The sequence below is a fragment of the Volvox carteri genome (assembly GCF_000143455.1).
Source record: "Volvox carteri f. nagariensis unplaced genomic scaffold VOLCAscaffold_57, whole genome shotgun sequence".
NCBI classification, from domain to species: domain Eukaryota; kingdom Viridiplantae; phylum Chlorophyta; class Chlorophyceae; order Chlamydomonadales; family Volvocaceae; genus Volvox; species Volvox carteri.
The window spans coordinates 154935-182445 of NW_003307600.1; the positions used below are offsets into that span (position 1 = coordinate 154935).

General features: G+C 51.5%; 4 protein-coding genes across 4 annotated transcripts; all 4 read right to left on the reverse strand.

Annotated features, from left to right (window-relative positions):
• Positions 1-1295: 1295 nt before the first annotated feature.
• Positions 1296-8378, reverse strand: VOLCADRAFT_97008 (uncharacterized protein; the record flags this gene model as incomplete). The annotated part of the gene is made up of 8 exons (XM_002956063.1): positions 1296-1331; positions 2607-2854; positions 3333-3885; positions 4347-4817; positions 5306-5673; positions 6520-6832; positions 7512-7783; positions 8312-8378. The coding sequence occupies 8 exons, from the start codon at positions 8376-8378 to the stop codon at positions 1296-1298; spliced, it is 2328 nt and encodes a 775-aa protein (XP_002956109.1).
• A 7493-nt stretch (positions 8379-15871) lies between these two features.
• Positions 15872-17814, reverse strand: VOLCADRAFT_66631 (uncharacterized protein; the record flags this gene model as incomplete). The annotated part of the gene is made up of 3 exons (XM_002956064.1): positions 15872-16273; positions 16466-16833; positions 17280-17814. Coding segments are annotated over 3 exons (1305 nt in total), but the record flags the coding sequence as incomplete, so codon positions are not given.
• A 1027-nt stretch (positions 17815-18841) lies between these two features.
• VOLCADRAFT_97010 (uncharacterized protein) lies at positions 18842-19807 on the reverse strand (the record flags this gene model as incomplete). The annotated part of the gene is made up of 1 exon (XM_002956065.1): positions 18842-19807. The coding sequence occupies one exon, from the start codon at positions 19805-19807 to the stop codon at positions 18842-18844; it is 966 nt and encodes a 321-aa protein (XP_002956111.1).
• Positions 19808-21070: 1263 nt separating this feature from the next.
• On the reverse strand, positions 21071-23257 carry VOLCADRAFT_42097 (uncharacterized protein; the record flags this gene model as incomplete). Its single annotated transcript, XM_002956066.1, has 3 exons — positions 21071-21373; positions 22057-22427; positions 22774-23257. Coding segments are annotated over 3 exons (1158 nt in total), but the record flags the coding sequence as incomplete, so codon positions are not given.
• Positions 23258-27511: the final 4254 nt, after the last annotated feature.

Here is a 27511-nt window from a genome sequence, read left to right on the forward strand (position 1 = left end):
CTGCCAGCATTGTTCCTATTGACCATACATACAATGCACACATATAATCCACGTTGCAATACTGGTGTGTACGGGGGCAAAAATGGTGGCGTTCTAGCATTCGTGCATGCGGACCACCACAAGACCGTTGACTGTCTTGCTGCAGCACAGGCCCACACTTATGGTGCACCTCATTTAACAAGATATCCAGTGACACCCGAGGATTTTTACCTGGAAGGGCGCCTTACACTTCGCTGGGTGTGACCGTGTTCGGGATCAAACATCCGGATCTCCCGCCCAAGACCCTCGACACTCTTAGGAGAGCCTGCTCTGAAAACGAGCAGACTCTGGATAGTGTTGCATAGGTCGTGCGTAGAGCTGGAATTAGCAGGTTACCCCGGTAACCCCGGGATTACCCCCCGTTTTATACCACTAGTGCCCCGTCCCGACCTGCTACCGTAGCGGAACTAAAGATTTTACAAAATAAAGATTTTTACCGCAAAATTATGGATTTTAATATATTTTACGGAACGAAGTATTTTACCGCATGCTGGCGGATTTTGCCAAGATTTTACGGTACTGTGGATGATTTCCTGGGATTTTACCGGCCAGCAAAGCTACCCAACCATGCAACACCACTGCCCGCCTCCCTCTCACGCATTAGGGGCTATGAGAATCATCACGACACGTCTCAAATAAAGAATCTCCGAATTGTAAACCCCCATCTGGAAGCCAAGCCACCGTGACACGGCCTCCAAACATCCACCATTCTGTAGCAGCCGCGGAATTCTCATGATTGATGAAGGACGCGAGAGCATTTCACGACGCTGCAAGAAAGGGCCATCGTGACCATCTAAACACCGCCACTTCACGGCCGGGCCCGCGCTTTGGTGCGATCGGGATCGGCGCCGGAGGGGGTGCAGGGAGCGGGGTTCCCTCTGGCAGCTTGCTGAAGTAGTTCGTAATCGTGTTAGGTGCTGAGAACTGCACTTCGCTGGCAAAAGCCGCCGGTATGGCCGGCAGCTTGTCAATGAAGCGGTGTTTGGTGAGCTTGCGCATGCTGCTGCCAGAAATAGGTTAATATAGTGATATGTTACAATATTCTTTATAAAATAGTATAAGAGGTAGTGCCAAAAGCCTGTTGTGCGTGAAGGGCCATATATATTTTACGGCATCGCTCCGAATTCCCTCCCGGGAACTAAAGATTTTACAGAAAGACTCTTTATTTTGCCAAAACATTTTACCGCATGCAAATAATTATTTATTTTGTAAAATCTTTAGTTCCGCTACGGTAATTCCAGCTCTAAGTACGTACTTCAGCTACTGGCCGACCTTACATCGCCGCCCGTTGGCTGGTCCGCGAGTTTTAGGTCTTGGGTCCGGAGCGGCGGTAAGTGCCTGGATCTTTTGATAGGAATATTAATTGGCTTCGCTGGCGGCTTCTCGTGGTCTCCAATTTGCTCTGCCTATGTACGCCTGTTCGTCCGCCTCCTTGCATCTAGGCTGCAGCTGTGCCTTATCCTAGGTCCTAAGGCCTTAGGTTTAGGTTTCAAAACAAGGCATGTCTTGGTGCGGCAATGTTGATAATTGGGCATTCACAAGTCATTGGTGAAGACATGTATGTTTGCGTGTGCAGACAGGCGAGACAGGCGCAGGTGAATGTAAACATGGGTTACCCTGTCTGTTACCCATCAGCAGTGAATTACCCCAACCCCTTTGTTACCCCTCGGTAAGGGGATACCCCGACCCCGGGGTTAGATGTTAGTTGTTTTAAATAGCTGATGCATTTATATATACGGCAGCAATTTGTGTGCCAATCGGTGGTAGATTTTTCAACTGTGGTATACCACGGTGCCCTATGGCATAAAACGGGGAGTAACCCCCCTTAAGCGTAACCCAGGGTGTAGGGGTAGGGGTTACCCATGTGGCTATGTACGAAGGGAGGTGGGTAAGCTTACCCCGTTTTATGCCATAGGGCACCGTGGTATACCACAGTTGAAAAATCTACCACCGATTGGCACACAAATTGCTGCCGTATATATAAATGCATCAGCTATTTAAAACAACTAACATCTAACGATTGTCGCATTCAGTTGCACCGACATTGCGGCAATTGGGTTTGTGTGCACGTGCAAGCAAAGCCAAGGGCCACCGTAGTTAGGCCTAGGCCGCTGCTGACTCGAGCTAGCTAACTAGACACCGCAGCGGGCATATCATTAACGCTGAAATGAATCGCACCAGACTCGAACGAGCCCAATGCCTAAGACTTATGACAATCAGACGCAAATTTATGTTTGAGACCGTAGGAGACCGCATGCTGGAAGCTTCCCGTAGGGACGTGCAGGCTGTAACACGTTACTGTAGAGTTTTGATCGTCTATAGGCCATCTATATTAGGCATATCTATTATATTATGGCACGGTCTTTAGATCTATAGCATCCTATACAATGAATATGTACGATCTATTTCTTGGTCCTATCCACTATAACATGACCCTGTCTATAGGCGATAAAAGCTTTTGCCCACGCAGCAGGCGATATCAAAAAATATTCCAAAAGATACGTACGTCACGTCGACGCGTCAGCACCAGGAAACTGGTGTGGCATCAAAAGACGCTACCAACGTACCATTGTCGCATTAACTTCGTGGATATGCACCCTGTTTGCATACAGGTTCTTGTCCAGCAGAGCATCGCCACCCTTGTTGACTCGGACGGCGATGTACAAGTTCTTGGAGTTAAAGCTGTCACTATACGATGGCAACCAGTCGGGGACGACCCGGAGGTAGTTACCTTCCGGGGATAGGTAGGTGGCGGGTAGACTAAAAGTAAGGCTGGTGCCTGGTCGCAGTGTTTTTGAGTCGATGCGGTTGCCACCTGGTGCAGGTGTTGCCCAGCCAAGGAAGGCTAACTCGGCCGCGTTGGGGCAGGCTTCCCCATTTCCCATGAATGTGGTGTCGTCATTGTACTCAACGCCATTCCTCCATGAATGGGATAAACCTGCATAGGAGCAAGAGTGTGGTAGAAAAATGTGATTGCTTTGCGGAATGTGTTAAGGTAGATGGATACTGTTCTAGTAGGATGTACACCTGCAGGATGCTTTCCATTCTTGTTTTCCATTTGGAAGCTGTACTGTCACCACCGAACAAACTCCAAACATGTTCATGACGTAGTTTCCTTCGGTATGTTGTACTATCTGGGCGGCCTCTCAGCATGCTCGCAGAGCGCTTTACGAATCAAGAGCGACTGCAGTACTAGTAGCGCCTACTGATGTGTGTGCCGTTCTGTATGACAGGTAGTACAGTATGCAACGTCATACAAGGAAACGCAACAAACCCATATCCGAACTCCTCACCGTAGCCATGGATAATCTCTTGCATGATTGTGGCCAAACTGTACACTCCATAGCGTCCGACCGTTAGCCACATCTTGTTCCCAGGTCGCAGCCCCATACCCGCCCACGGGCAAGGCGCTCGTAGCGGCATTATGTATGTGATATGGGTAAATTCTGAAAATGCTTTCTCCCCCAACAGCGCCTTCGCCAAAGCGTCACCAGTCCTATAAGCTAAAACCCAGCTGCAAGTTTGCAAGACCCCGTCTGCACAGTCAGCATTCACGGTTATCACTTTAAACGCTGTGGTGTTCAGGTTGAGCTTGCCATACGAGCATTGTCTGTACTTCTCTGCGGCGCCGCCGCTGCCGTCGCCATTTGGTCCCAGGAAGATTGAGCGCAGAGTTGTCCCGTTGATTGTGGCGGGTTGACCACAGGTGGAGTAATCTAGAACTATGACGAGCATCCGCTGGTATATCACTTGATTGTCAGGCAAGAAAGAGGGCTGCGCCGACAAGACGACAGTCCTGGAGCTTGGCACGGGCTTGCAGTTGCCAAGAGCATCGATAATACACGACTGCGATATGCATGGGAAGGAATGGAGGAGTAGTGAGAGGTTATGTTTCCAGGTAGTACATCTCTATGGTAGGTCCAGCTTTCACACGACTGTGTTTACAAGTTGCAGAGGAGGCAGCGACACAACTAGTTGCTTAGTGGTACATTATTGATGCTAAGTCAGCTAGCAGCTGTTGGCTTGCTGCAGCAAGCAACAGCCACTGCAGTAGCGCAAGCACTGGCGGCAGGTGAACGGTGTTATTCCTTAAGTGACGACAGGTGCGTCAATGCCATCGAGTGTGCTGGTAATCGGATGGGCAACAAGGAAATCGGGGCAGAACCACGTAAACAACGTTGTTAACAGGACAACATCTGTGATTGCTTTCCCCCAAGCCGTGCAACCCTACATTGCCAATCATGTGCCTGAACAAACATGGACTGCCGTCACCAGAGCAAATCATGTACATGTAAGCTAAAACTCACGATAGTCACCAGCGCTCCTGCCAGCAGGGTCTGTCCGGGATCATCTGTCACGGGGGGTTCAACGCCGACTGCGATAGGCACCAGTGAACCGTTGTCCTGGCGGATGGCCCACTGTGCACTTTGCAAAAAGTGGGTGTTCACGAAGATGAGCTCGCCAGACACCGTCACCGGCCCTGATTCAGCAACGCTGTTGACGGTGCTGGCGGGGGCCGGGCCGGCCGTTACTGGGTTCCGACGCTTTCCCTGGGGCGGTGGTGATGGCCGCTGTACAAAGAGTGACGCTAGGGAGGGGCATTCTTTGGGAGATGCCTCATAACGGCAGAGGTACACCCTGAGGATGTCGGAGTCCACCCATAATCCACCATACACGACAAGTCTGTAGTCTGTCAGGTTTGTCTGAGTGAGTGGTGGGGTGATGGCGATTAAGTTAATATTGTGGCCAACACCCATGAATGCCCCTGGATTGTTCTCCTGTGGGAATGGTGGACGGGGGAACGGTATGGGAGCAACCACCAGCAACGGCCGACGATTGGGTTTAAATCGTTGGAGTTTAAAACGATTGGGTTTAAATCCTACAAAATTTTGTAGGATTTCGAAGAAGCAAAAGGTATCGCAGAATGCAAATGGGAGGGAACTACGGGGCCCAGTAAGGGATGCACGGTGATATGCTAAAAAGAACCGTGACAGAGCTTGGACCAGTTGTAGTAGCTGGTACACAGTACGGCTCTACAAATACACGCGAAGCACGACCACCAGCATCTCGAGAGGCCTTTTCAGCGGCCAGCTACTACATCATTCATATGGAGAGGCTAAGGCTAGTATGTTCACACCAAGCAGTACACGAAGCTTTTATTCAATTCCTTTGGAATGTACTGAAAGTGAGCACCGATTTCTGTGTTATCAGCCTACTGCTTTGGTCTCCTGTGTACTAATGACCTGTTTACATGATACGAACGCACCATGAACACCTCGAGCTCGTGAACATTCACTTTGTTGGCGTACATCAACGACAGTGAATCGTCGCCACCCTTCCTGGCGCGAAGGGCGATGTATAGATTCTTGGCTACGGATATATTGCGATAAGATGGCAGCCAGTCAGGGACGACTCGAAGGTAGTTTCCATCGGGGGTTAGGTAGGTGGCGGGCAGTTCAAAGCTAAGAGCAGTGCCTACAGGCAGCGCTTTTGAGTCAATACGATCACCGCCTGGTGCGGGTGTGGCCCAGCCAAGGTAGGCCAATTCGGCGGCGCTGGGGCAGGCATCACCAGAGCCCGTGGCAGTGGAGGCGTCGTCCCACAAGCGGCCATATTGTGCTGCACCCGGCAAACCTGTATGTGTGGAACGAAATACACATACAGTACGGAAGGAGGTGCAGCAGCTGAATATATATTCAGTATGTTCGGGCTTATGATAGATGGTGCGGTGTCCAGCAGACGGAGTTGGATTGGTTCAACCTAGAAGAGACAAAGACTTCAGAGCTATCAATCCGGTTTCTGTCGATTTCCGCCGAGTATATGAGGACTGACTTGGAGTTTTTAGCGGATTCCATTGCATAGCAGCATCTATCCATGCATGGATGGATGTTCCATCACATCCAGCCATCGGCAGAATAAGTTGTTTAACGGCGGTCGTTAACCGCCGAGGAATAACGCCGAACGAATGCTTGTTTTCACGGACGGACACATCCGTCCACAACAACCGCATAATCATTATCCTCTTGTGGGACAGTGTTGTTTCCATCCAGTCCTCTAACGGACTGGTCTCAGGATAAGTCGTACGATCTGTATGATTCACCTCACCCCGTTCTCTTTATATCTCAGGCAGAGAGCTACTGTGGTCTCTCCTTAAGTGTAACAATGATGTGCTAAGGGTTGCTATGCTTACTTCCTGCAGGTGTGGAGTGCACTTCATTAATCCGGCATGTTGGGCCTCACCATAGTTTGCGAGGGCTGCTCCCATAATTGTGCCCCAGCTCTGCACGCCTCCCGTCTGTACCCAGATCGTATTCCCAGGCCGTGTTGACATGGTGCCCCACATACATACTCTTGACAGGCCGGGCGGAACGAAGTATGCCGTGTGGGTGAAGGTCGAAAGCACGGCTTTTGGGAGCAGCGCCTTTACTCTGGCTTCAGCGTCCGAGGTCATGGATCTTACGTCGCAGGTGGTTAACACACCTCCTGCGCAGCTGCCTTTGACGGTGACCACATTGAATGCCGTGACATTCAAGTTAAACTTTCCATATGAGCACTTTGTGTATCTCCATGCGACACCACCACTGCCGTCACCCTTGGGCCCCAGGAACATCGAACGTGCAGCTGTTTCGTTTAGTGATGCAGGCAGACCGCAATCAGAGTAATCGATAATGACCACAAGCAAGCGCTGGTAGATCGTTCCAGTGTCTGGCAAGAGCAGGGGCTGTGGGGATAAGATGAGGGTGCTCTCCCCAGCAGCTGGGTTGCAGACGCCAAAGATGTCGATCTCACAAGACTGCGAGAAAGGGAAAGATATAGGGCATGATAGGTAAGGAGGGACTGGGCAAAGATTGGCTTCTAATTTTTGCCCTAAGAGCGATTTCATCTGTCCATACGTATGGAGATCAGTCAACGAAGTATGACGGCAGTAGCAGGAACAGTGAAGCCAAACTAGCAGTTGACTACATTTTATTATTTGGCTAAGTTGTAGCACCCTTAGGCAGAACTACGGAAGATGAGTGGAGACAAGCTGGCAGGGGCAGATTATTGCGAAAGGCAGGCAATATAAGGACATGTTAGGGCAGTCACTCAGCAGAGGTAGGGCAGTGCAGGTTCGGGCGTGCGTATTGAGAAGCAAAGGAAAGGACCAGGAACATTTGCAAATTGGCAGCTTCAGTGGAGATTAGCGCAGGTAATGCAAGGGCAGAGAGGTGGTTCAGAAAGCTTGTTATGATCAGTTAGGAAAAGGCAAGTGACCACCATGCATGCTTATGAAGATGCTGGATAAGGCAACCTACCTCTTGCCTACATATGCATGGTGCAGAACTGGTGCCCAGCCAGCAGCAGCCAGCCAAGCAGTGCTTGGGAGCATCAGGTGAGCATCAGCAAGTCTATACAGTGTTCGGTGCATGCACATGTACAGGTCATCAATGTATGCATAGGTAGACATCGCCAGTAGTGAAGCAGTCACTTACAATAGTCACCAGCGCTCCAAGCATGACGGCCTGTCCAAGCTCGTCTGTTTTGGGCGGCTCGTATCCAAACGCAATGGGTACCAGGGAGCCATCCCCCTTGTGGATGGCCCATCGACCTGTGCTCTGCGACTGGGTGTCTAGGAACAGGAGCTCGCCCGACACATCCACTGCTGTGGTGGTAATGCCCACGACAGAGGATTCGTCTTCAGGAGGGGCTCCTCCAGAAGGCGGGCTGCTGGACTCAGTGGCCTCATCAACGTCCTGGCAAAAACCTGTGGCATGCATGGTTGCGCAGCAGTAGCCATGGAGGCAGGAGACAAAGTAACGTCTAAATGTCGTAATGCTACCATAGCATGCTTTGGCGGGCCTAAAGCATTCACAGTTTCTCTTCAGTCTAACCAAGCAGAGCTACCTACCAATATCGTTGCTTCATCAGAGTCAGAGGCAGGACAACCAAACTGCTGACTTTCATCGCAAGTTATCATGACATATGATATGTACTAGCCGAATATGTAAAGCGTTCCACGGCGGGGGGCAATCATCCTGCCTCGCTGTACTGTTTTCCCAGGCAGTCATGTCAATAAAACTTCCAATCACATGTAGCCCCTATCTATTTAGTACACGAGAGTGTCTCGCCTATAGGTGATCGAATTCTTCTTAATTTTTACTGGCGCAGTAGACAATTTCCGAAATAAATTTCGTTTGTTGGTAACGCAATCCTGCAGGTTAAAGGCAATGGTTTCAACACGCGCGTGTGTCCCCGGGGAAGGAAACTGGTATGTAGGGCCCTAGATACGTACCTCCCGACGCCGTCATCAACAGCAGCAGTAAAACGGCTGCTGGCAGCACCAAACGCCTCATGGTCATGGCGGCTTGCGGCAGCAGCCTTCTGGATTGCTTCTTAGGGCTTGTGTCCTAAATGTGCCCCCTGCGGTTCACGGCAAATTTCAAGCCTTATGACCCGCCGATGCACGGGAGCGACGGAAGCAAAGGAGAGACTGCTGTTTTTACATATATATGTGTTCAAGTGGCCCAGAAGCCTCCCACTCTGTAACAACAACATATACAGCCAGCCGACGAAATGGAGCCATTTCAGTGAAAAGGGCAACCATTGGTGTTTAGAGGGCTGCTGGTATCCTATCCCTACTCAAAACATCCAAGTAATATACCTGGAAAAGTGTGTTTGACGGCAAGCAATAAGGATGTCGTTTGCCGTTGTCGCTGTGCCTTATTATTGCATCCGCCTCACGCACGAAAGTGCGAAGACTGCGCTTGCTTTCGCTTGCGCGCAATAAGAGCCGTCTGAACACAATAATACCATACCTTTGCTAGTGTGCATTGTTTTTGTCGTGGATTCGTTAGGGGCCACAGTACAGGAGTGTCTTTTGAGCGTGCATAACCAATTGCTGGTTTCCATCCGAGCGGGGCGGTGCGAACGTGATCCGAAGCGTCCAGTCGTTCTGTCCATCCGTTGGGTCCGTTCCACATTCAGTAACCACCATGCAGATTTACTTTTTGTAGGATAGATGATTAACATAAACCAAGTAAGTGGGACGTACATAACGTAAACCAAATGTCAACGTTCCTGAGATATGAGACACTAGTATGGGCGCTATTCGAATAGCGTGACGTAACTACAAATACTTATTGGTTACCTCTATCTATAACCATCAGATATAATGTCAGATACGAATAAATGCAGTGAATTTGGTTAGATGCGGCATCGAGCCTTAAATTCGAATCGCTCGCTTCATGCGGCTGTTGCTAGATCTAGCACCTCAATCTAGCACCTTTGGGATGGTGTTCAATAAAAGCACACGCAAGCGCCAGTCAAGCTGCAGAGCTCTGAATCTGATTCCCTGCGTACCGATGCGCTAATTCTATGCCCGTCGGCCGCCGCGTACGATATTCCACGCGCAACAGCGAGCATGATAAGGCAATACATGCCTTGTCCTACATTACTCGCAGCACCTCGCGCCGTCGAGCGCATGGCATCACATCAGCTACATGCGGATATATATTAACAGGATCTACTTAAGAAGCGCGAGCGTTAGTGGCGAATCCTAGCTGGACGCACTTGTGCAAAACGGATTAACTGACAATCGTCCGTCGAACGGTAGATATCCTGCCCCGCTTTCGTCTGCAAAATGTTATATCGTCTATATAGACGATATATAGATCGATAACTGGTATAATGAATCGTGACGACCCCCAAATAATATACCAGGGTACAATCTATGGACGAAAAAATATTTACAGACGCTTACCCTGGCATGCACGCGTGCATGAGCTCATTCTCATGTTTTTTACTTAGGAACGACAGCAAGGAACAAAACGACAATAGAGATTTTGAGTTGCAGAGCGTACGTGTAACAAAGCCTGGCAGTTGGCACAGCTAGTTACGAAGATATTTGATCCAACGAAGTTGTGGTATTGATAAACATACCGTTTGGTATTGGAAGTTCATAAATATTTCTTGGGCGTACCGTTGGTACGGATGACCGTTGGCCCGGTGAGCCAAGGCGTTACAGTACGTGTCTGTAAGGCCATGTATACCCTGGGTTCGTACGGGCTGGTCACCATGAGCGTTAAAGAGAGCGCTGGGCACGTGGTTCGGTCATTACCATGGAAGGAACGCGCACGATATTTGGGCCTACACTACGGGCCAGGTGTGCCGTTTGAATCATGCACAGACGAACTATTTGCGTCAGGGCAAAGGGCGCTTTTCTCGTTGACTACCAAGCTTAAGAGGCAGGGATTGTTTGTCCCAGCTGTTTCGGTGAAGGCGTTTGACGCACAAGTACTATCCATTTTGTCGTACGGAGTGCAGGTGTGGGGTCCGACCAAGGTTCTAGATGTGCTGGAAAGAGGATATCCTCGTAACCAGGAACCGCGCTCGTGTTACTTCGATAACTCGCTACAGGACAGGATGGTCGAATTGCAGAAGACCTTCCTAAAGCAACTGGGTGGTGCGGGGCTTCCCACGAATCGACTGTTGTTTAGGGAGTTGGGGCAATATCCCTTGCAAGTTCACTGGGCGAATCTGATATTCCGTTTTTGGAATAAGCTGGTTAAGGCGAAGGGCACCGTGTACCATCATTGCTTCAGAGAGGAGATACGTTTGGCTTTAATTTCATCCATGGCGTACGATGGTTGGGGTTCGAAGGTTCTGAAGATACTCGAGATTCTTGGTCATGACATGGCGGGTGATGAGGATGTTGAGGCTAGAGTTGATGCGCTCACGTCATGTTCGTTGGATATAGGCCAGTTGATGCAGGAGTTACGCGGGCGATTTGATGACGATTGGGAGAGTGAGCGACTAGAAATGGATCCTAGGACATTTGTTTCCGACAACAAACAACCAGGGGTGACAAGTCGGGTGTCGGCTTCCTCGAAGCCGGAAAAAGGGCGGGCCCCCCCTGCATCCGTACAGGCCGGTAGCTAGCACGGCACGTGTGACAATTGATGGGTAGTGTCACTGCGGTGGGAGATGTGCTTTGTTGCAGCAGTACTGATGGTGTGGGAGCTAAGCTTGCACCGGCGGAATCGTCAGCACCGCCTGCGCGCTCCACGCGAATCGCATCCATCCCGGGTGCATGCCGCATGGACAGTGCGGCAGACCGCAAGTCGGAATGCCCGTGCGGGCAAATTGGTAACGCAAGCTGAGTGAAGTTCGGTGCTGTCTGTGATGTTTATCCCCGAAGCGCCAGCGGCCTCAGCAATCCGCCCCACAGCCGCGAGCTTCATCGCGGCACACCGCAAGCCTTCGGAGGCCCCGTGCATTGGCCAAAGTAAATATACAAACAAGCAGCTTGTGTATTTCATAGAGAAGTGAAAGCAAATTATGTTGGCCTGCTGGTGGCAAGTCGGATTGCCCATGCCGGCAAATGGTAACGCAAGCTGGGTGTTCGAGTTATCATACGCCGTCATCTCAGAATTCCATTATGAGATACGCGGCAGCTTTCGGGATGAAATTTAGCGCGAGAGGCGTTGATGTGACTTTTGAGGTCGGTGAATGGAGGCAGCTAAACTTGTTTGTGCTCATACGGTCTTTGTTAGCTACATGCGAGATACCTTGCAATAGAGAATGCTGTATAGTACCGATAACGCGTTTCAGCCGGGTGAAATATTATGTTTGGTCCGTTACACACTCAAGGCCTGGGAGTTCGAGTTATCATACGCCGTCATCTAAGAATTCAAATATGAGATACGCGGTACCTTTTGAGATGAAATTTAGCTCGAGAGGCGTTGATGTGACTTTTGGCCTCGGTCAATTGAGGCAGCCAAACTTGTTTGTGCTCATACGATTTTTGTTGGCTACATGCGAAATACCTTGCAATAGAGAATGCTGTATAGTACCTATAACGCGTTTCAGGCGGGCGAGATATTATGTTTGGTCCGTTACACACACACACACACACACACACACACACACACACACACACACACACGGACATGGGCAATCCTACAGGTCGGGGCCCCCCTGGGCGCTTCGCGCTGGGGCCCCGCCCAAAAATGTGCCGGTACAAGCAGTGGATGGGGTTGCCTAAGCACTGCACTGGATATATTTCGCCGAAGCAACATGTCACGCTGATGCGTTTTAGGATGTGTGTGTGGCCGCTTGCAGTGAATCGTCCTCATGGCAGGGAAAGAGCAGCGCGGTGGTGTCGTGTATGTGGGAACCGTCAAGCAGTTGAGGACGAGCGTCATGTTTTGCTTGAGTGCCCTGCGTACGCGGATATTCGCACCAAGTTATTTGAGCTTGGAGTGTCTCCTGAGGACCGCATGATAGACGTTATGGGCGTTGAGAACCAACGCGGACTAGCACATGTTTTGGATCATATCAGAAGATGCAGGTTACAATTTATTGATGATTAAATTTGTTTTACAGTAAGGTTAATTTACTACCTTTATATGTTCTTGTTTCCAGTTCGGCGGTTCATGAGCCTCTTGGCTCGTTTGGACCGTACAAGCTCGAAAGCTTGTAACACAAAAACGTCAAAAAACGCTTATTAAGCCGCCGCCCTTACTGGGCGGAAGATATTTTCCATCCATTATTGGACGCACGTCTGTACATCTTTATGTGGTTAATGTGGTCTATAGACCATGCCATGGTATAATATATGGATAGGGTCTTCAAATAGCTATAGGTAGTATCGATATTCCAGACGGAAATCTGACGTTTTTAATGATATAGTACCATATTTGGTATATAAGGCTTTAAAGCCTTGAGCTGAACTGCTGGCCTCGCTTGTGCCTCGATTTTAGGGTCCAAGGGATAGAGGTCCGGGTAACAGAGGGGGCGGCAGGAAAAACAAGAACGCTGTTACAACGAATGGATTATATAATAATATATATTGTATTAATACAATTTTTACGCAAAATAGAAAATAAAAATAAAAATGTTCCGTATAAATATTTATGCGGAATATGAAACGTGTGTGCGTAATCCGCCGCCTGTTGTAGGGCAGGACCGGACAGCAGCAAGCAATCCATCCACCTAGCAGCACTCATGACATAGTGTTGAAAATAATTCATGCATGCATGACAAGGGTTAGCTGCTCTGTGGAGCCTCCGATCATGCCATGTTCAGTGTGAAAGTGTTTGCCGTAGTGTGATATGTATGATGTGTGGGACAGGGGGGCATATCTTCACCCGTGGTCGCTATCCGGCGAAACCCTGCCTTCCCCGGTATTTCGGGGCACCCTCATCTAGTCACCCTAGTCGACTTCTCAGTGGATTGCTCAGGTTCCACACCCACCACCGGAATCTGCTGGATCGACGGGAGCTCAACTCTATTCCTGGTCAGCTCGCAAGTGAACTGTATCCCAGGTCATCACCGTCTATCGACTAGGGGCACTTTACCTTCCACTATCGGAGGTTTTTCGACCCTGACAGGTCTCGGTCCCAGGATTTCCCGGGGGCATTGGTGGCTAAGCTATTATGCATACCACGACAGCGAGAATGCACACGCACGGCCACTTGCATCGTCATTGGGTTGCAAAAAGCCGCTATGCGCTATACGTAATAGTCACATATCATGTACAGAGTAGGGGTTTGTGCTCTTAGAATGCTTCCTCCTTTTTACGCACACCTACATGCCAACCGGGCGCTGCTGGCTTGTTACTCGGTGCATTGACGGCCGGCGCCGGCTGTCCTTGCTTCACTATGCCACATTGAATAAGAATACAAAGAAAAACAAACAAAAAACAATAATGTGGTTTTCATTTAGGACATCTGAAATGCATCATACCTTAAGATACCTGCTGTCTTGCGAACCGCCTGTAATAAACGTTTTGATTGTGTGTAGATGGTGCGCTGGTACACTAGGTGTGGACCGTCACATCCTACTAGAACAAAATGCGATCTATAGACGACCAAAGTATTTACAGACGACGAGCCGTGTGTGCTATCGAGATGTTGTATCCTGTAAGATATTTTGTTAAGCTCGTGGCTCTGTTTGCCTAGCTATCTGTCGGTTGGAGGTCCCAACTGTTGGGTCTTCATAACCCCTGTTGTGTCTAACTAAAACCTGTTTACATTTACAGCCTATGTGTACAGGACTGTCTCATCCTAGAATCTGTTGCTATTTCACCGGCGGCTTGCAAGTACTGTTGGTCGAGTTCGCGGCCTACTGTAAATGCCGCACTGCTGCGGAAGTCCATACCTGTGTATGGGCGGGGGCTTTACCTGAGTGAAGCTGGGACCTGCGTCCCTGGCTCGCCTGGTCAGCCGATTATTGAGTGCGACAGGGTAATAGGTGCTCGCCAAAATCCGAGTGGACTTCTGTCTTCATGTTCCGTGCACCACCACCACTGCACCACCGTATTCACTGGCCATGGAATTAGCAATCGGAACCTGCAAACCGGCCGTAATTCTAGCCGTATTATTATGTATCGTAATAAATGACCTGGTAACCCTCATGTAGCAACAGCTGTCTCAGCCGTGCGTCTGCCATGGCATTCAGCGGCAGCACCAACCATTACCTGCACAACCTCAGTGGAGCCCGCTAAGGCTGGATGCAAGCGTCCATACCAGCTCAACATATATATACCACCCGTTCCGCCTCGCCGGATATCTGCCTGTCCCAAATATGAAACGTGAACCCTGTTTATGGAAGATGATTACTGGCAGTAGCTGCTGGCCGCTGAAAAGCAAGGCTTCTCAAGCAAGTTGCTGGCAGAGCACCTTAACACATAACTAACAACGATTTGTGTGCCGTGATATACGACATCCATTGCATTTGCAAATGTAGTGGCATGCCTATCCGTATTGACGTTCAGTACGCCATGAGCACCGATATGCAGCAAAGTCGCAGACCCGGTCGTACAGTGGAAGATATGCATGAAGCACATGGCACTAGTACTGGTGAGGACAGTGCGTGACCACCGCATAATGTTCATCTATATAGCTAATATCTCTGTTGCTTTTATTGTAGCACACTACTTACATACGAGACCTGCAGTGGGATTCGAATTTGGGGCCCCAGCTGCAGCTGCAGGAACATGTATGCGGAACATGTATGATGTGTGAAACAGGGGGGTGTATCTTCGCCCGTGGCAGCTACCCTGCGAAACCCTGCCTTCCCCGGTATTTCGGGGCACCCTCATCCAGTCACCCTAGTCAACTTCTCAGTGGATCGCTCAGGTTCCGCACCCACCACCAGCATCCAACGGAATCTGCCGGGTCGACAGCGGCCCAACTCCATTCCTGGTCGGCTCGCAGGTTAACTATATCCCAGGTCACCACCGTCCATCAACTAGGGGCGCAATGCCTTCCACCATCGGAAGGATTTTTGACCCTAATGAATATCGATCCCGGGATCTCCCGGGGGCAATGGTTGCGCCTTACCAGTAGTGCCAAACCCATGTATAGTTGCTTTCCACTCCAGAACGTAGAGGCTATACCTACATCCCTGGACACACCATCACTCTAAGTTTTATTTGAGTTTTATTTGGGGCAACAGGATAAAGTTCTGCACCTGGGTAACCGGACTGGTCTTATTAAAACTAAAACTGCGTCTCAAACCTGGAAGACTTGGATTGTAAATAGAGCAAACAAGGAAGACTATATTCCACTCATGCACACTCATGCAAAGAAACCCAAACATTGCTCCATCCTAAGCTCTACACTGCACCTACAGCATCCTTGCAAACGAAGTCCAAACCACGCATCCTGTTGTGACACACATGCTGAGAGATTTGCATGCTCTCTAAACCTTGCGTGATGGTGGTGAAGAGGTGTGCTGTGGTGGCGGGCTGTCCACACGGTTGCGAGGTGGGCTGGGCGGCTTGGGGAATGGCCTGGGAGCGGGGGGCTTCGGTGATGGTGGCAGCCGAGGGCTTGGTGCGGGTCGTGGACTAGGAGACAATGGGGGGGGAGTTGGGGGGGGGATGAGTTGGGCTCGGGGGTGGCGGCCTGGGCGGTCTAGGTGGCATTCGAGTGCTGGGAGGCGATCGAGGCTTAGGCGGCAACGGAGGTGATGGCCTTGGCGGCAATGATGGCGGGGTGGGTGACGGCGGCTTTGGTGGTCTTGGCGGAGGTAAGGTACGCGCCTCCAGGAAATTAAGAGATGGACACTCGTCAGGGCTAGACCTGTAGCGGCAGAGGTGCACTCTGAGGACGTCTTTACCGCCAACCCAGGATCCGCCGTACACAATAATCTTGTAGGCAATCATGTTCGCTCGACTGAAGGGCGTGACGGCGCTGATAAAGGAAATTTTACGGTCCGTGTAGATGGAGGTACTACTCCAATTATTGTCCTGCATGAGGAGAGCCCCAGCTCAGGGCAGTTGCCCAATGTTATAAGCGGCGACTTGGATAAAAACAGAGCCCAGAACGTGTACAAGCAAGCAGGGGGGAGCAGTGAACATGCTCACAACAAGGACCTGCTGCTGTCATCTGTCAGGCAGCAGTATCCCTAATAAGCATATCAAGACATGCAATAGGCTTACCAGGGACGCGTTCACTTCGTGAATATTCACTTTGTTCGCATAGAATGATGGCAATAACGCGTCCCCACTCTTGTTGACTCGTACGGCAATGTACAGGTTCGTGGCTACGGAGCTGCTTCTGTACGACGTTAGCCAGTCAGGAGCAACCCGAATGTAGTTCTCCTCCGGGGATAAATAGGTGGCTGGCAGGCTGAATGTGAGAGCAGTGCCCACTGGCAGTGCTTCTGAGTCAATACGACCACCGCCTGGTGCAGGTGTGGCCCAGCCCATGTATGCCATTTCGGGGGCATTGAGGCAGGTATTTCCGGTGCCCATGGGGGTGGAACGGTCAGCATACTCCCAGCCATTCTGCCAAGAGTGCCAGAGACCTGGTGGTGGGTTTGGGCAGGCAAACATGGGCGTGCGTACATAGAAATGGGGGAGAGGATTAGAGGCTTCTGTCCACTGGCTTAAAAGTTAGGTGGCACAACATTTCACACGAATTTCGACCGACCCATCAAAATCATTTTTTGTGTGTGTGCGTGTGTGTGTGTGTGTGTGTGTGTCTGTGTGTGTGCGTGTCTGTGTGTGTGCATGTGTGTGTGTCTGTGTGTGTGTGTGTCTGTGTGTGTGTCTGTGTGTGTGTCTGTGTGTGTGTGTCTGTGTGTGTGTGTCTGTGTGTGTGTCTGTGTCTGTGTGTGTATCATGCATCCTTGTGCAGAGCCCGTGCAAAATTCAACCTTCTCAGTACTTCCCTAATTGCAGCAGTTGTGCCGAAGCAGTATATATACAAACAATCATTCACTCAAGGCGGCAATCCTTTAAGCTGTCTTACCGTAGTTATGGACTGTCTGTTGCATGATTGTGGATACCTGGTAAACACCATAGGCCGAGGTCTGCAGCCACATCTGTGTCCCCGGAACGAGTGCCAGACCCGGCCAGGGGCACACCATGTTCATTCCTGGTGGAAGAATGTACGCCCGATTGGTGAAGCTCGAAAACACAACATCTCCCAGTAGCTCCTTCGCTCTGGTGTCCCCGTCCTTGGCAATGTCCCAATAGGCACACGACTTCGTCACCGAGGCCGTGCAGTTGTTCCTCACGACAACCACCTTAAATGCCGTGGAGTTAAGGTTCAATTTCCCGTGCGAGCACCGTGTGTATGTCCGTGCGACGCCACTCTTGCCATCACCGTTGGAACCCAGGAAGATCGTGCGAACTGTGGCTTCACTTATCGAAGGTGACAGGCTGCAAGGTGAGTAATCCATTATGATCACTAGTAAGCGCTGATTTACTGTGCCGGTGCCTGGCAAGAGCAAGGGCTGTGAAGATAAGGCGATAGTGCTGTAGCCCGGAACTGGATTGCAGACGCCATCCAGGTTGTCAATGAAACACGACTACAAAATTAAGAAGAGCGTTGAGGAGGGAATGAAGGGGCAGCGTAAGGGAAATGGTGAAGTCGCGTCTGACAATAAAGGAGGCAGGAGCTCTTGCGTGATGGCGAACAGAAATGGTTAAACGAGAGCTGCTGAACTACAATTGTAATGAAGACCATAACTCGCTCGCAGAATAAATTGTTGTATATGTCCGCAGCCGTACAGTAGTTGCCACCGTCAGCTGCAGCGAGTAATCAATTGCTGCTGAAAATCTCGTGAAACGCTGAGACATATGGTATTAGGTGCTATCGAGTTGGGATCTTAGGCCCCCTCGCGATTGTTGTCCGTAGTCAGTTCAAGCTGACGGCCCAGTCGCCTTTCGCCACGGCAGCGCCGCTTATTTCTACTGGCTTTGGAATCACCCTTGCAATCAACATCGACTTAATAACTCTTAGAAAAAAATACTTATTTTCAATGAAATTCTATCACGTCTACATCGTTTAGCGCTTGCTTCGTAAAGTTATTCGTATACAACCATCGCCATGTATGATGTGTGGGACAGGGGGGCATATCTTCACCCGTGACCGCAACCCGGCGAAACCCTGCCTTCCCCGGTATTTCGGGCCACCCTCAGTTATTCAACCTAGTCAACTTCTCAGTGGATCGCTTAGATTCCGCACCCACCACCACCAGCATCCAACGGAATCGGCCGGCCAACTCCATTCTGCTCGTTAGTCAACTTTATCCCAGGTCACCACCGTCCATCGACTTAGGGCACTTTGCCTTCCACCATTGGTAGGATTCTCGACCCTGACAGCTCTCCATCGCGGGATCTCCCCCCGGGGGCAATCGTCCGTGCCTTACCAGTTGTGCCTGACCTGTATATATAGCCATGTATATATCCCCCATCGCGGCTGAGGCCATTATAACACATTTGCTCACACTTCTACATTCATCTGTGTTTGTGCAAGTCCTTATTAGGAAATCATAAAGAATTCTGACAGACACCTTACTGGACCAGTTAGGAAAAACAAGTCGGGTCTCGAGGGCTGCCTGCATCGATGGCCACATGGCCACATGGCCACACGGCCACATGGCCACACGGCCACATGGCCACATGGCCACATGGCCACATGGCCACAGGGCCACAGGGCCACAGGGCCACAGGGCCACAGGGCCACAGGGCCACAGGGCCACAGGGCCACAGGGCCACAGGGCCACAGGGCCACAGGGCCACAGGGCCACAGGGCCACAGGGCCACAGGGCCACAGGGCCACAGGGCCACAGGGCCACAGGGCCACACGGCCACACGGCCACACGGCCACACGGCCACATGGCCACATGGCCACACGGCCACACGGCCACACGGCCACACGGCCACACGGCCACACGGCCACACGGCCACACGGCCACATGGCCACACGGCCACATGGCCACACGGCCACACGGCCACATGGCCACACGGCCACACGGCCACACGGCCACACGGCCACACGGCCACGCGGCCACACGGCCACACGGCCACACGGCCACACGGCCACACGGCCACACGGCCACACGGCCACATGGCCACATGGCCACACGGCCACACAGCCACATGGCCACACGGCCACACGGCCACATGGCCACATGGCCACACGGCCACACAGCCACATGGCCACACGGCCACACGGCCACATGGCCACATGGCCACACGGCCACACGGCCACAGGGCCACACAGCCACACGGCCACATGGCCAGATGGCCACACGGCCACACGGCCACACGGCCACACGGCCACACGGCCACATGTCCACACGGCCACATGGCCACACGGCCACACGGCCACACAGCCACACGGCCACACGGCCACACGGCCACACGGCCACACGGCCACACGGCCACACGGCCACACGGCGACACGGCCACACGGCCACACGGCCACACGGCCACATGGCCACACGGAATGGGCAATCCTACAGGTCGGGGCCCTCCTGGGTGCTTCATGCCGGGGCCTGCCCAACTAGGGGTCGGTGTGCTCTTTGCTTACCGGTGCCCTGAAGGACTGCTGATGAGTGTGTCGATGATGTGTCATGCAACTTTTATTCCCATTAGTCAAGGCCATTTTAGAGTCCCTCAGGTGTCATCATAATCATATGATGCATTTAGGCCATGCATCATATGCGGCATCAGTCCATCATCCCCCAGGTTGCCAGTCCCAGGTCACATCCATCGGAAATTGTTTTATCGTCTATAGACAGGTTAATCGTATGAACGATAGGAGTGAGAAATAGATTGAATGCAGATTCATGGTGTAGATTGGTCTTAATAGATAGATCGTGCCATGGCATAATAGATGCACCCATCCTGTGGCATCTGATGTATGCCCACTCATACCATCAATGAGGTCCTTGCCTGGTGCCCCGACACAGCCTGAGGCTCCTTAATTGGAAAGTGACCGACACTCATATACCAGCGGAATGCGACAGCAGCATTAGGACCCGAGGGGTTCTGGCGCTATGCTATTTCTAACACTTAAGATAGAAAGCGAGTGGACTATCTTTTCTCTACCTCACACGGTGAGGCGCGCAGCACATGCACACACCTTTATTTTTTGTTTATGGAGCATTTGTGTAGTTATCTGAACCTTTTGTGACCCAAACAAGGGTAAGGGGAAAGACGGAAAGTCGTAGCTGTGCTTTCCCACCCATCCCTTCCCTGGGATAGACTTGCCATGCCCTTCATGCACATGCCACGCCCCTTCCCGCTTCTCCCCCTGTTCCCCATGCATATCTTCCCGGTGAGCCTCAGAAACTAATCATAAAGCCCGATAGCCCGTATCATACCTAAGTAGCCGCGAACTTGTATGACGGACACCGGCATTTCAAAAACAGGCATAGAGTGTAACACCAGGCAAGGAGTACCCGCGGGAGATGCCAAGGGGAGCTGATCACTCCTAAGAGTGAGCAAGCCGTCACTGACTACCTTGTCTATATGATGGCGCATTGTGTACACCGACCACAGTAAGTTATATAAACCTATCACCAGGTAGGCCCCCACCACACAACTTACAATAGTCACCAGAGCTCCCGGTGAAATGGCCTGTCCGAGATTGTCCATAGTGGGGGGCTCGTATCCCAAGGCGATGGGTACCAGGGAGCCGTCGCTTTTGCGGATGGTCCACTGAGGCGCCAGGTGGGAGTTCAGGAGGACGAGCTCGCCTGACACGTCGACTATTGTAGCTGCAGAAGCACCCGTGGCTGTATCGCGGCGCGGGGGCCGCTTCCGGGGTTTTACCGGGCCCACTTGCTTGCTCGACGGCTTCGGCGGCGGCGGTGATGGCTGCGGACTCGGCGGTGGAGGGCTCAGCTCAAGGAACTGAACGGAGGGGCAGTCTTGGGGTGAAGACTTGTAGTGGCAGAGGTGCACCCTGAGGACGTCCGTACCCACCCAGGATCCGCCGTACACGACAAGCTTGTATGTTGTCAACGTCACTTGACTAAGAGGTGTGATGGCTGTGAGGTAGGAAATTTTGCGGTCTAAGTAAAGGTCAAGCTCCGGAAATGCATTATCCTGGTGCATAGATGATGAGGGGAGGCAGGGGTGAACAGCAAGGTGATGACATTAAGCACGGCGATGTAGGAGGGACGGCCTGCTATACATGGCCAGGTTTGAGGGAGAGGCCTTGGGCGAAATTTACAGAAAGATGCTAGGACAGGAGATGCGATGGATGTGCTGGTCGTTGGTTTTATCCTCGAGGCGAATAAAACTGTTATATCACGACTTTTCCAGAAAAAGACCGAACGGTGGATGCAACGGTGGATGCCGAACGGTGGATGCAGATCCCGTGATACGCCAAGAATACTGCGATAAACCACAGCGGTAACATGCATGAATGCATGCATGCAACTATCTCCCTTACATCGTATGTGGTTACAGCAGTACATGAATACGGCCAGGTCTGCATTAATCCCGTGCAACTCTGCCTGTATGCGGTCAGATCTGTGATACATAAAATCCTTGCCTGAAAGGGTAATTCCCTACTGTAAAACATGATTCCCCATTTACCGGCATCTCATCCGCGCCCCTGCAGGGAAGGATTGCAAGCGACTGAAAGCCCAAAGGGAACCCCCCAGTATTTATCAAGGCATCCATTATCGGTCGGTATGATCGCTATTCCTAGGTCCCCAGTGGGCTCTGACAGCAGCAGCTATTATACGCAGTTGCAGACCCAAGCAGGACCACAGTCAACCCACCTTCGCCGCGTTAAGTTCGTGGATATGCACCCTGTTTGCGTACAATGTCTTATCCAGCAGAGCATCGCCGCCCTTGTTGACTCGGACGGCGATGTACAGGTTCTTGGCCAGGGTTTTGTTGCTGTACGATGGCAGCCAGTCGGGAACGACCCGGAGGTAGTTTCCGTCCGGGGATAGGTAGGTGGCGGGCAGGCTGAAGGTGAGGGTGGCTCCTACACGCAGTCGTGTGGAGTCAATACGATCACCGCCTGGTGCGGGTGTGGCCCAGCCCAGGTATGCCAGCTCGGCAGCATTGGGGCAGGTGAGCCCCCTGCCCATCACAGTCGTCTCGTCATTGTACTCAATGCCATCCTTCCAGGAGTGCCAAAGGCCTGGATAGGGGCAAGCAAGCACACGTGGCAGATCGACATGATTGTTTCTGCTTTTGTTTGAGACAACAGCCACACCGCTCAGGTGCAGAACATTTTGTAGGTTCGACCCGCTTCGAGTTTGCAGAGGTGTCAATCAAACGACGTGCATACAAACCGGGAATGTTCTTTTGCCACCTTATTGTATGCAACAACTTGGCCTACTGTGTGCCTCACGAAACGGTGGCGGGAGGTGCTGGGCTATGGGGAAAAACCATACCCTCTCCACCCCTGCCCACTTAATACACGCCTTAGTCCAGGATGAGGCGTATTGTTATAGTTTATTTTAGTATTTATTATTTTGTCTCACCGTAGTTATGGAGGGACTTCTCCATGACTGTGGCCCAGTTGTACACGCCATCTTTCTTGCTCGATAGCCAGATTCTATTTCCAGGTAAGACCGCATAGCCAAAGTCGACCCAGCCACAAGGCACTTGTGGAGGAGGTATGTACGCAAAGTGGGTAAACTCTGCAAAAGCCGTGCTTCCTAGCAACGCCTTCGCTCCGGTATCGCCAGTCCGGCCCATGTTCAACCAATTGCATGACTGCACGACCCCGTCTGTGCAGTCAGCCTTCACGTTTATTACTTTGAATGCTGTTGTATTCAGTTTGAGCTTGCCGTATGAGCATTGTCTGTATTTCTCCGCAATACCGCCGCTGCCGTCGCCATTTGGTCCCAAGAAGATTGAGCGCAGAGTTGTCCCGTTGATTGCGGCGGATACACCACAGGTGGAGTAATCTAGAACTATGACGAGCATCCGCTGGTATATCACTTGGTTGTCAGGCAAGAAAGCGGGCTGCGCCGACAAGACGACAGTCTTGGAGCTTGGCACGGGCTTGCAGTTGCCAAGGGCATCAATATTGCACGACTGCGACAGGAAAAAAAGGGGCGGCGAAGGTAAGCAGAGCTTGATGTGTCCCTGTATGTCTAGGGCGGCTGCAGAAACGGATTACAGGCAAAAGCAGCAGCAGCCCGGTGGCGCCAAGCACAGGGCCTGCAATACTCACTATCGAAAGCTCAAGCCTGCGGCCCGGGGGTAAAACTAAAGGTAGTTCCGTTTTCAACGTTATCTATGTGCCCCCCGTACGCCTGTCAATTATGTATACCTCTAGTTGAACATAGATGATGGGATGTCGAGAGAAAACGTGCAAGGTACATTCGTAACACGACAACACAAGCGGGCGAGAAGGAGGTTGTCGCAGCCGGTACACAGTACGGTGCTATAAATACGCGCAGAGCGCGACCGCCAGCAACTCGAGAGACCTTTTCAGCGGTCAGCTGCTACAGAGGTGCCCGCTTATGATTACATTATGTATCCCGCGTTCAGCGAATTGTAAGCTTATGCAGTTTGGGCTTTGCTGTTGGGCGTTGGCGGTGAGCAGTACGCGCAAGGGACGGCGTTATGTACCTAGGGGGGAGCGGGTATGCCCCCGCTGTGGCACGGTGTAAGAGCCTGGCTCAGGACTTAAGATATTTCCGAGTAGGGAATGGAGCAAAGAGTACTCAGTTGGGAGATGCCAGGGGAGCTGATCCCTCTTACACACGGGACCTCAAGATGAGAAGCACGTCTTGCTGGACTGTCCAGCGTGCGGCGAAATCAGGTCTGATATGTATTTCCCAAGCTTTGAGCGTATGAAGGACACTATGAAGTGGGAACCTGAACGTCTGGGGAAGATGAAGTGAGAACGTTTGTGGTCCCACCGCAACTGTATCGTCCCCTTTGGTCGTTAGTCTCCCCTATCACTTGCTTTGTCTGAAGTGCGAGGTAGGATGGTGCATATGGGCAACCTGGTAGCCCTTGAACCATTGGCTCGCATTGGGCGGTTTGCAGGTACGGGGTACCCAACCCACGACCATGTAACTCACTCACACACACACACACACACACACACACACACACGCGCACATACACACACGCGCGCACACACACACACACACACAAAAAAAACTCACGATTGTCACCAGCGCCCCCGGCGAGATGGGCTGTCCAACGTCATCAGTCTTGGGGGCCCCATAGCCGAGCTCGATGGGTATCAGGGAGCCGTCGTCCTGACGGATGGCCCATTGTGCTGTTTGCTCCGAATGGGTCGCCACGAAAACGAGCTCGCCAGACACCGTCACCGGCCCTGATGCAGCAACGTTGTTAACGGTGCTGGCGGGGGCCGGGCCGGCCGTTACTGGGTTCCGACGCTTTGCTGGTGGCGGTGGGCTCGGTGGTGGTGGCCGCTGTACAAAGAGTGATGCTAGGGAGGGGCATTCTTTGGGAGATGCCTCATAACGGCAGAGGTACACCCTGAGGATGTCGGAGTCCACCCATAATCCACCATACACGACAAGTCTGTAGGCTGTCAGGTTTGTCTGAGTGAGTGGTGGGGTGGTGGCGAGCATGGAAATCATACGGTCACCATATATGAAGGCCGCTGGATCATTGTCCTGCAATGGCAGACGGGGAGGATGGAACATGAGCGATCTGGCGTCTGGGTGAAGGTCAAAGGAATGGATTCGCAGCGCGTAAGCAAGGCCAGCGGGATACCAATAAACAGCACCAAGGGAGAGGCCATCGCCAAATACAGCGCGCTGATCCTTGCTTCAAATCCGCCCCAATCGCTATGGCTCTGTGCATGAACTTTGCCGCACTTCTGCAGCTGGTATGCCGCGTTTCGTGTGCTTACAGGAGGGGCACAGAGCGGTGCTCCATCCTCACATCCTGAGGGGGGTGGGCATGCATCCTGTCGGTTGGATACGACCTCCCCCCCCCCCAATTTCTATCCTCGAGCCAAACATCCAACAACCGCATCCTGGTGACTGCATCCCCTCCCCTCCGCCATCCTCATCCTTGGTGGGTTGGCGTCCACCCTTCCAATTTGCCGCCTTCCTGGGCCCTCTGCCATCCTTAAATCTTGGGGTCCACATTTCTGTCCTACTCTTTCCCATCCGTATCCTGTGCCCGACCCTCCTCCGCATCCTGACTGCTCTGCAACCTTTACATAAGGGGCTTACTACTGTATTTGCTGCAGCGTGTGTCTTCTTGCGCAAAAAGCTATAAGGTGCAAATGCTGTGAACAAGGTAATAAGAGAACATGTATACACCACAACAGGTCATGCTTACATACAAGATGTGGATCTTGCAAGGCTGAGATCACTGCTGGTGCCACACTATTATTACGACGACACGAAACAACCCCGGCTTTGCACCGCGAGCGAGTGCAGCTACTGCTTTTGTAACCTGCCCTTATATTCCGGTACCTCAGAACATACAGCAGCAACGCACCATCGTCGCATTGAGCTCGTGAATATGCACTTTGTTGGCGTTCAACGGTGTCATACCACTGTCGCCACCCTTGTTGACTCGGACGGCAATGTACAGATTCTTGGCTGCGGATTTGTTGCTGTACGATGGCAACCAGTCGGGGACGACCCGGAGGTAGTTTCCGTCCGGGGATAGGTAGGTGGCGGGCAGTTCGAAGCTTAGAGCAGTGCCTACAGGCAGCGCTTCTGAGTCGATGCGGTCGCCGCCTGCCGCGGGTGTGGCCCAGCCCATGTAGGCTAGCTCGGGCGCGTTGGGGCAGGCAATGCCAGAACCCATAATTGTAGAGCTATCGCCAGTCTGGCTCGCGTACTGCCAGGAACATGACAGACCTGCGTATGGGGCGCAACCATTCGTTGGTAGATCGGATGTGGAGATGGCAATATCGGCTATGGATGTAATGTACGATAAAAAACACAACCTTCGGCAATGGCGTCGGGCTGTAGTAGCTGGCCGCTGAAAAAGGCCCTTTCGGCCACATCAGCCTGTGTCTACCATTTCGTATAAGAGGGCAATTACCCTCGCGCAGTGGGTGCTCAATCCACGTCACGTCATGTGCCGCCTCACATGCACCTATCCACCTTCATGCACAAGCTCGTTTCATTCAATCACAGCTATAAATTTATAGTATACATACTTCAATGCTACACAAGCAAATTTGACGCTTTCAGAGTCTCCACGCGGGGCAGGTCAAACATTTAAACCTGTGTAGACCTGTTTTCGGTTTCTTAAGACCTTTCTCACTAGCTGTTCTACCTGACTGCAGAACCTCCAGCAGAAATGCAAAAAGACTAAGCCCTACATTTATCATCGGACTACACGCAAGATAGAAGGGGCAGATAGAAGCTAAGACAATGTCATGGGTAACGGATACTAGCTACTAGGCTGCCGTACCGCCGTGGCAGAGTCTGCCAGCATCGCGAGAGGCCGTCTATTACATTATTACCCTCATTTGTTGTTGCTGATGCTGGCCATGGTCAAGAGTGTGTTTACAATACGCATGAGGCCAGACAGCCGGATCATAGCGGTACATGACGTCACGTGGCCCAACTGACTTATCCCACCAATTACCAGGCGTATGCCGAGATAGGCACAGGTGGTTTGTATGGACGTAAGCGAGGATCCGAGATGGGAACCACATGACAGGGAAATGTATATATGTTTAGTAGTTGGCCACCATACAGGCCGACGCATAGCATGTAGATACAACCCTGACACCGAAGCACCCGCGTCTGTACAATTTTATCGCCTATAAATTGTCTTTTCTACTATTACTTTCTTTCTTTGTTACAGGGTGGTTAAGCTTCACCAGTGGCCTCCTTCCCGAGGCAATTCCCTGCTCTCCCCTGCTAGAGGGGCACCCTAAGCCATTCACCCCATCCGACTTCAGAGTGTACTCTTTGAGTTTGGCAACTCACCACCAGCATCCAACCAAATCTAGCGGATCAACGGCGCCTCAACTTAGTTCCTGGTCAGCTCGCGAGTATTACTGTTTCGACTACTATCATGATGTTGCTGCTCCCTACGAACGCGGAGGGGGGTTAAGAACGTTCTTAAGTCGTTCTTAGCCCAGCCAAATTGATAAAATTGAATAATCATTAGAACGTTCTTACACTGTTCTAAGAACGTTCTAAGAACGTTCGTATGACCTCCGTTTATCTTAAAACCGTTCTTTCAAATTCTTTAGCATTCTTAAGGGCCCAGCAGTCTTATGTATTCTCTTCCATTCTTTGGGGTGTT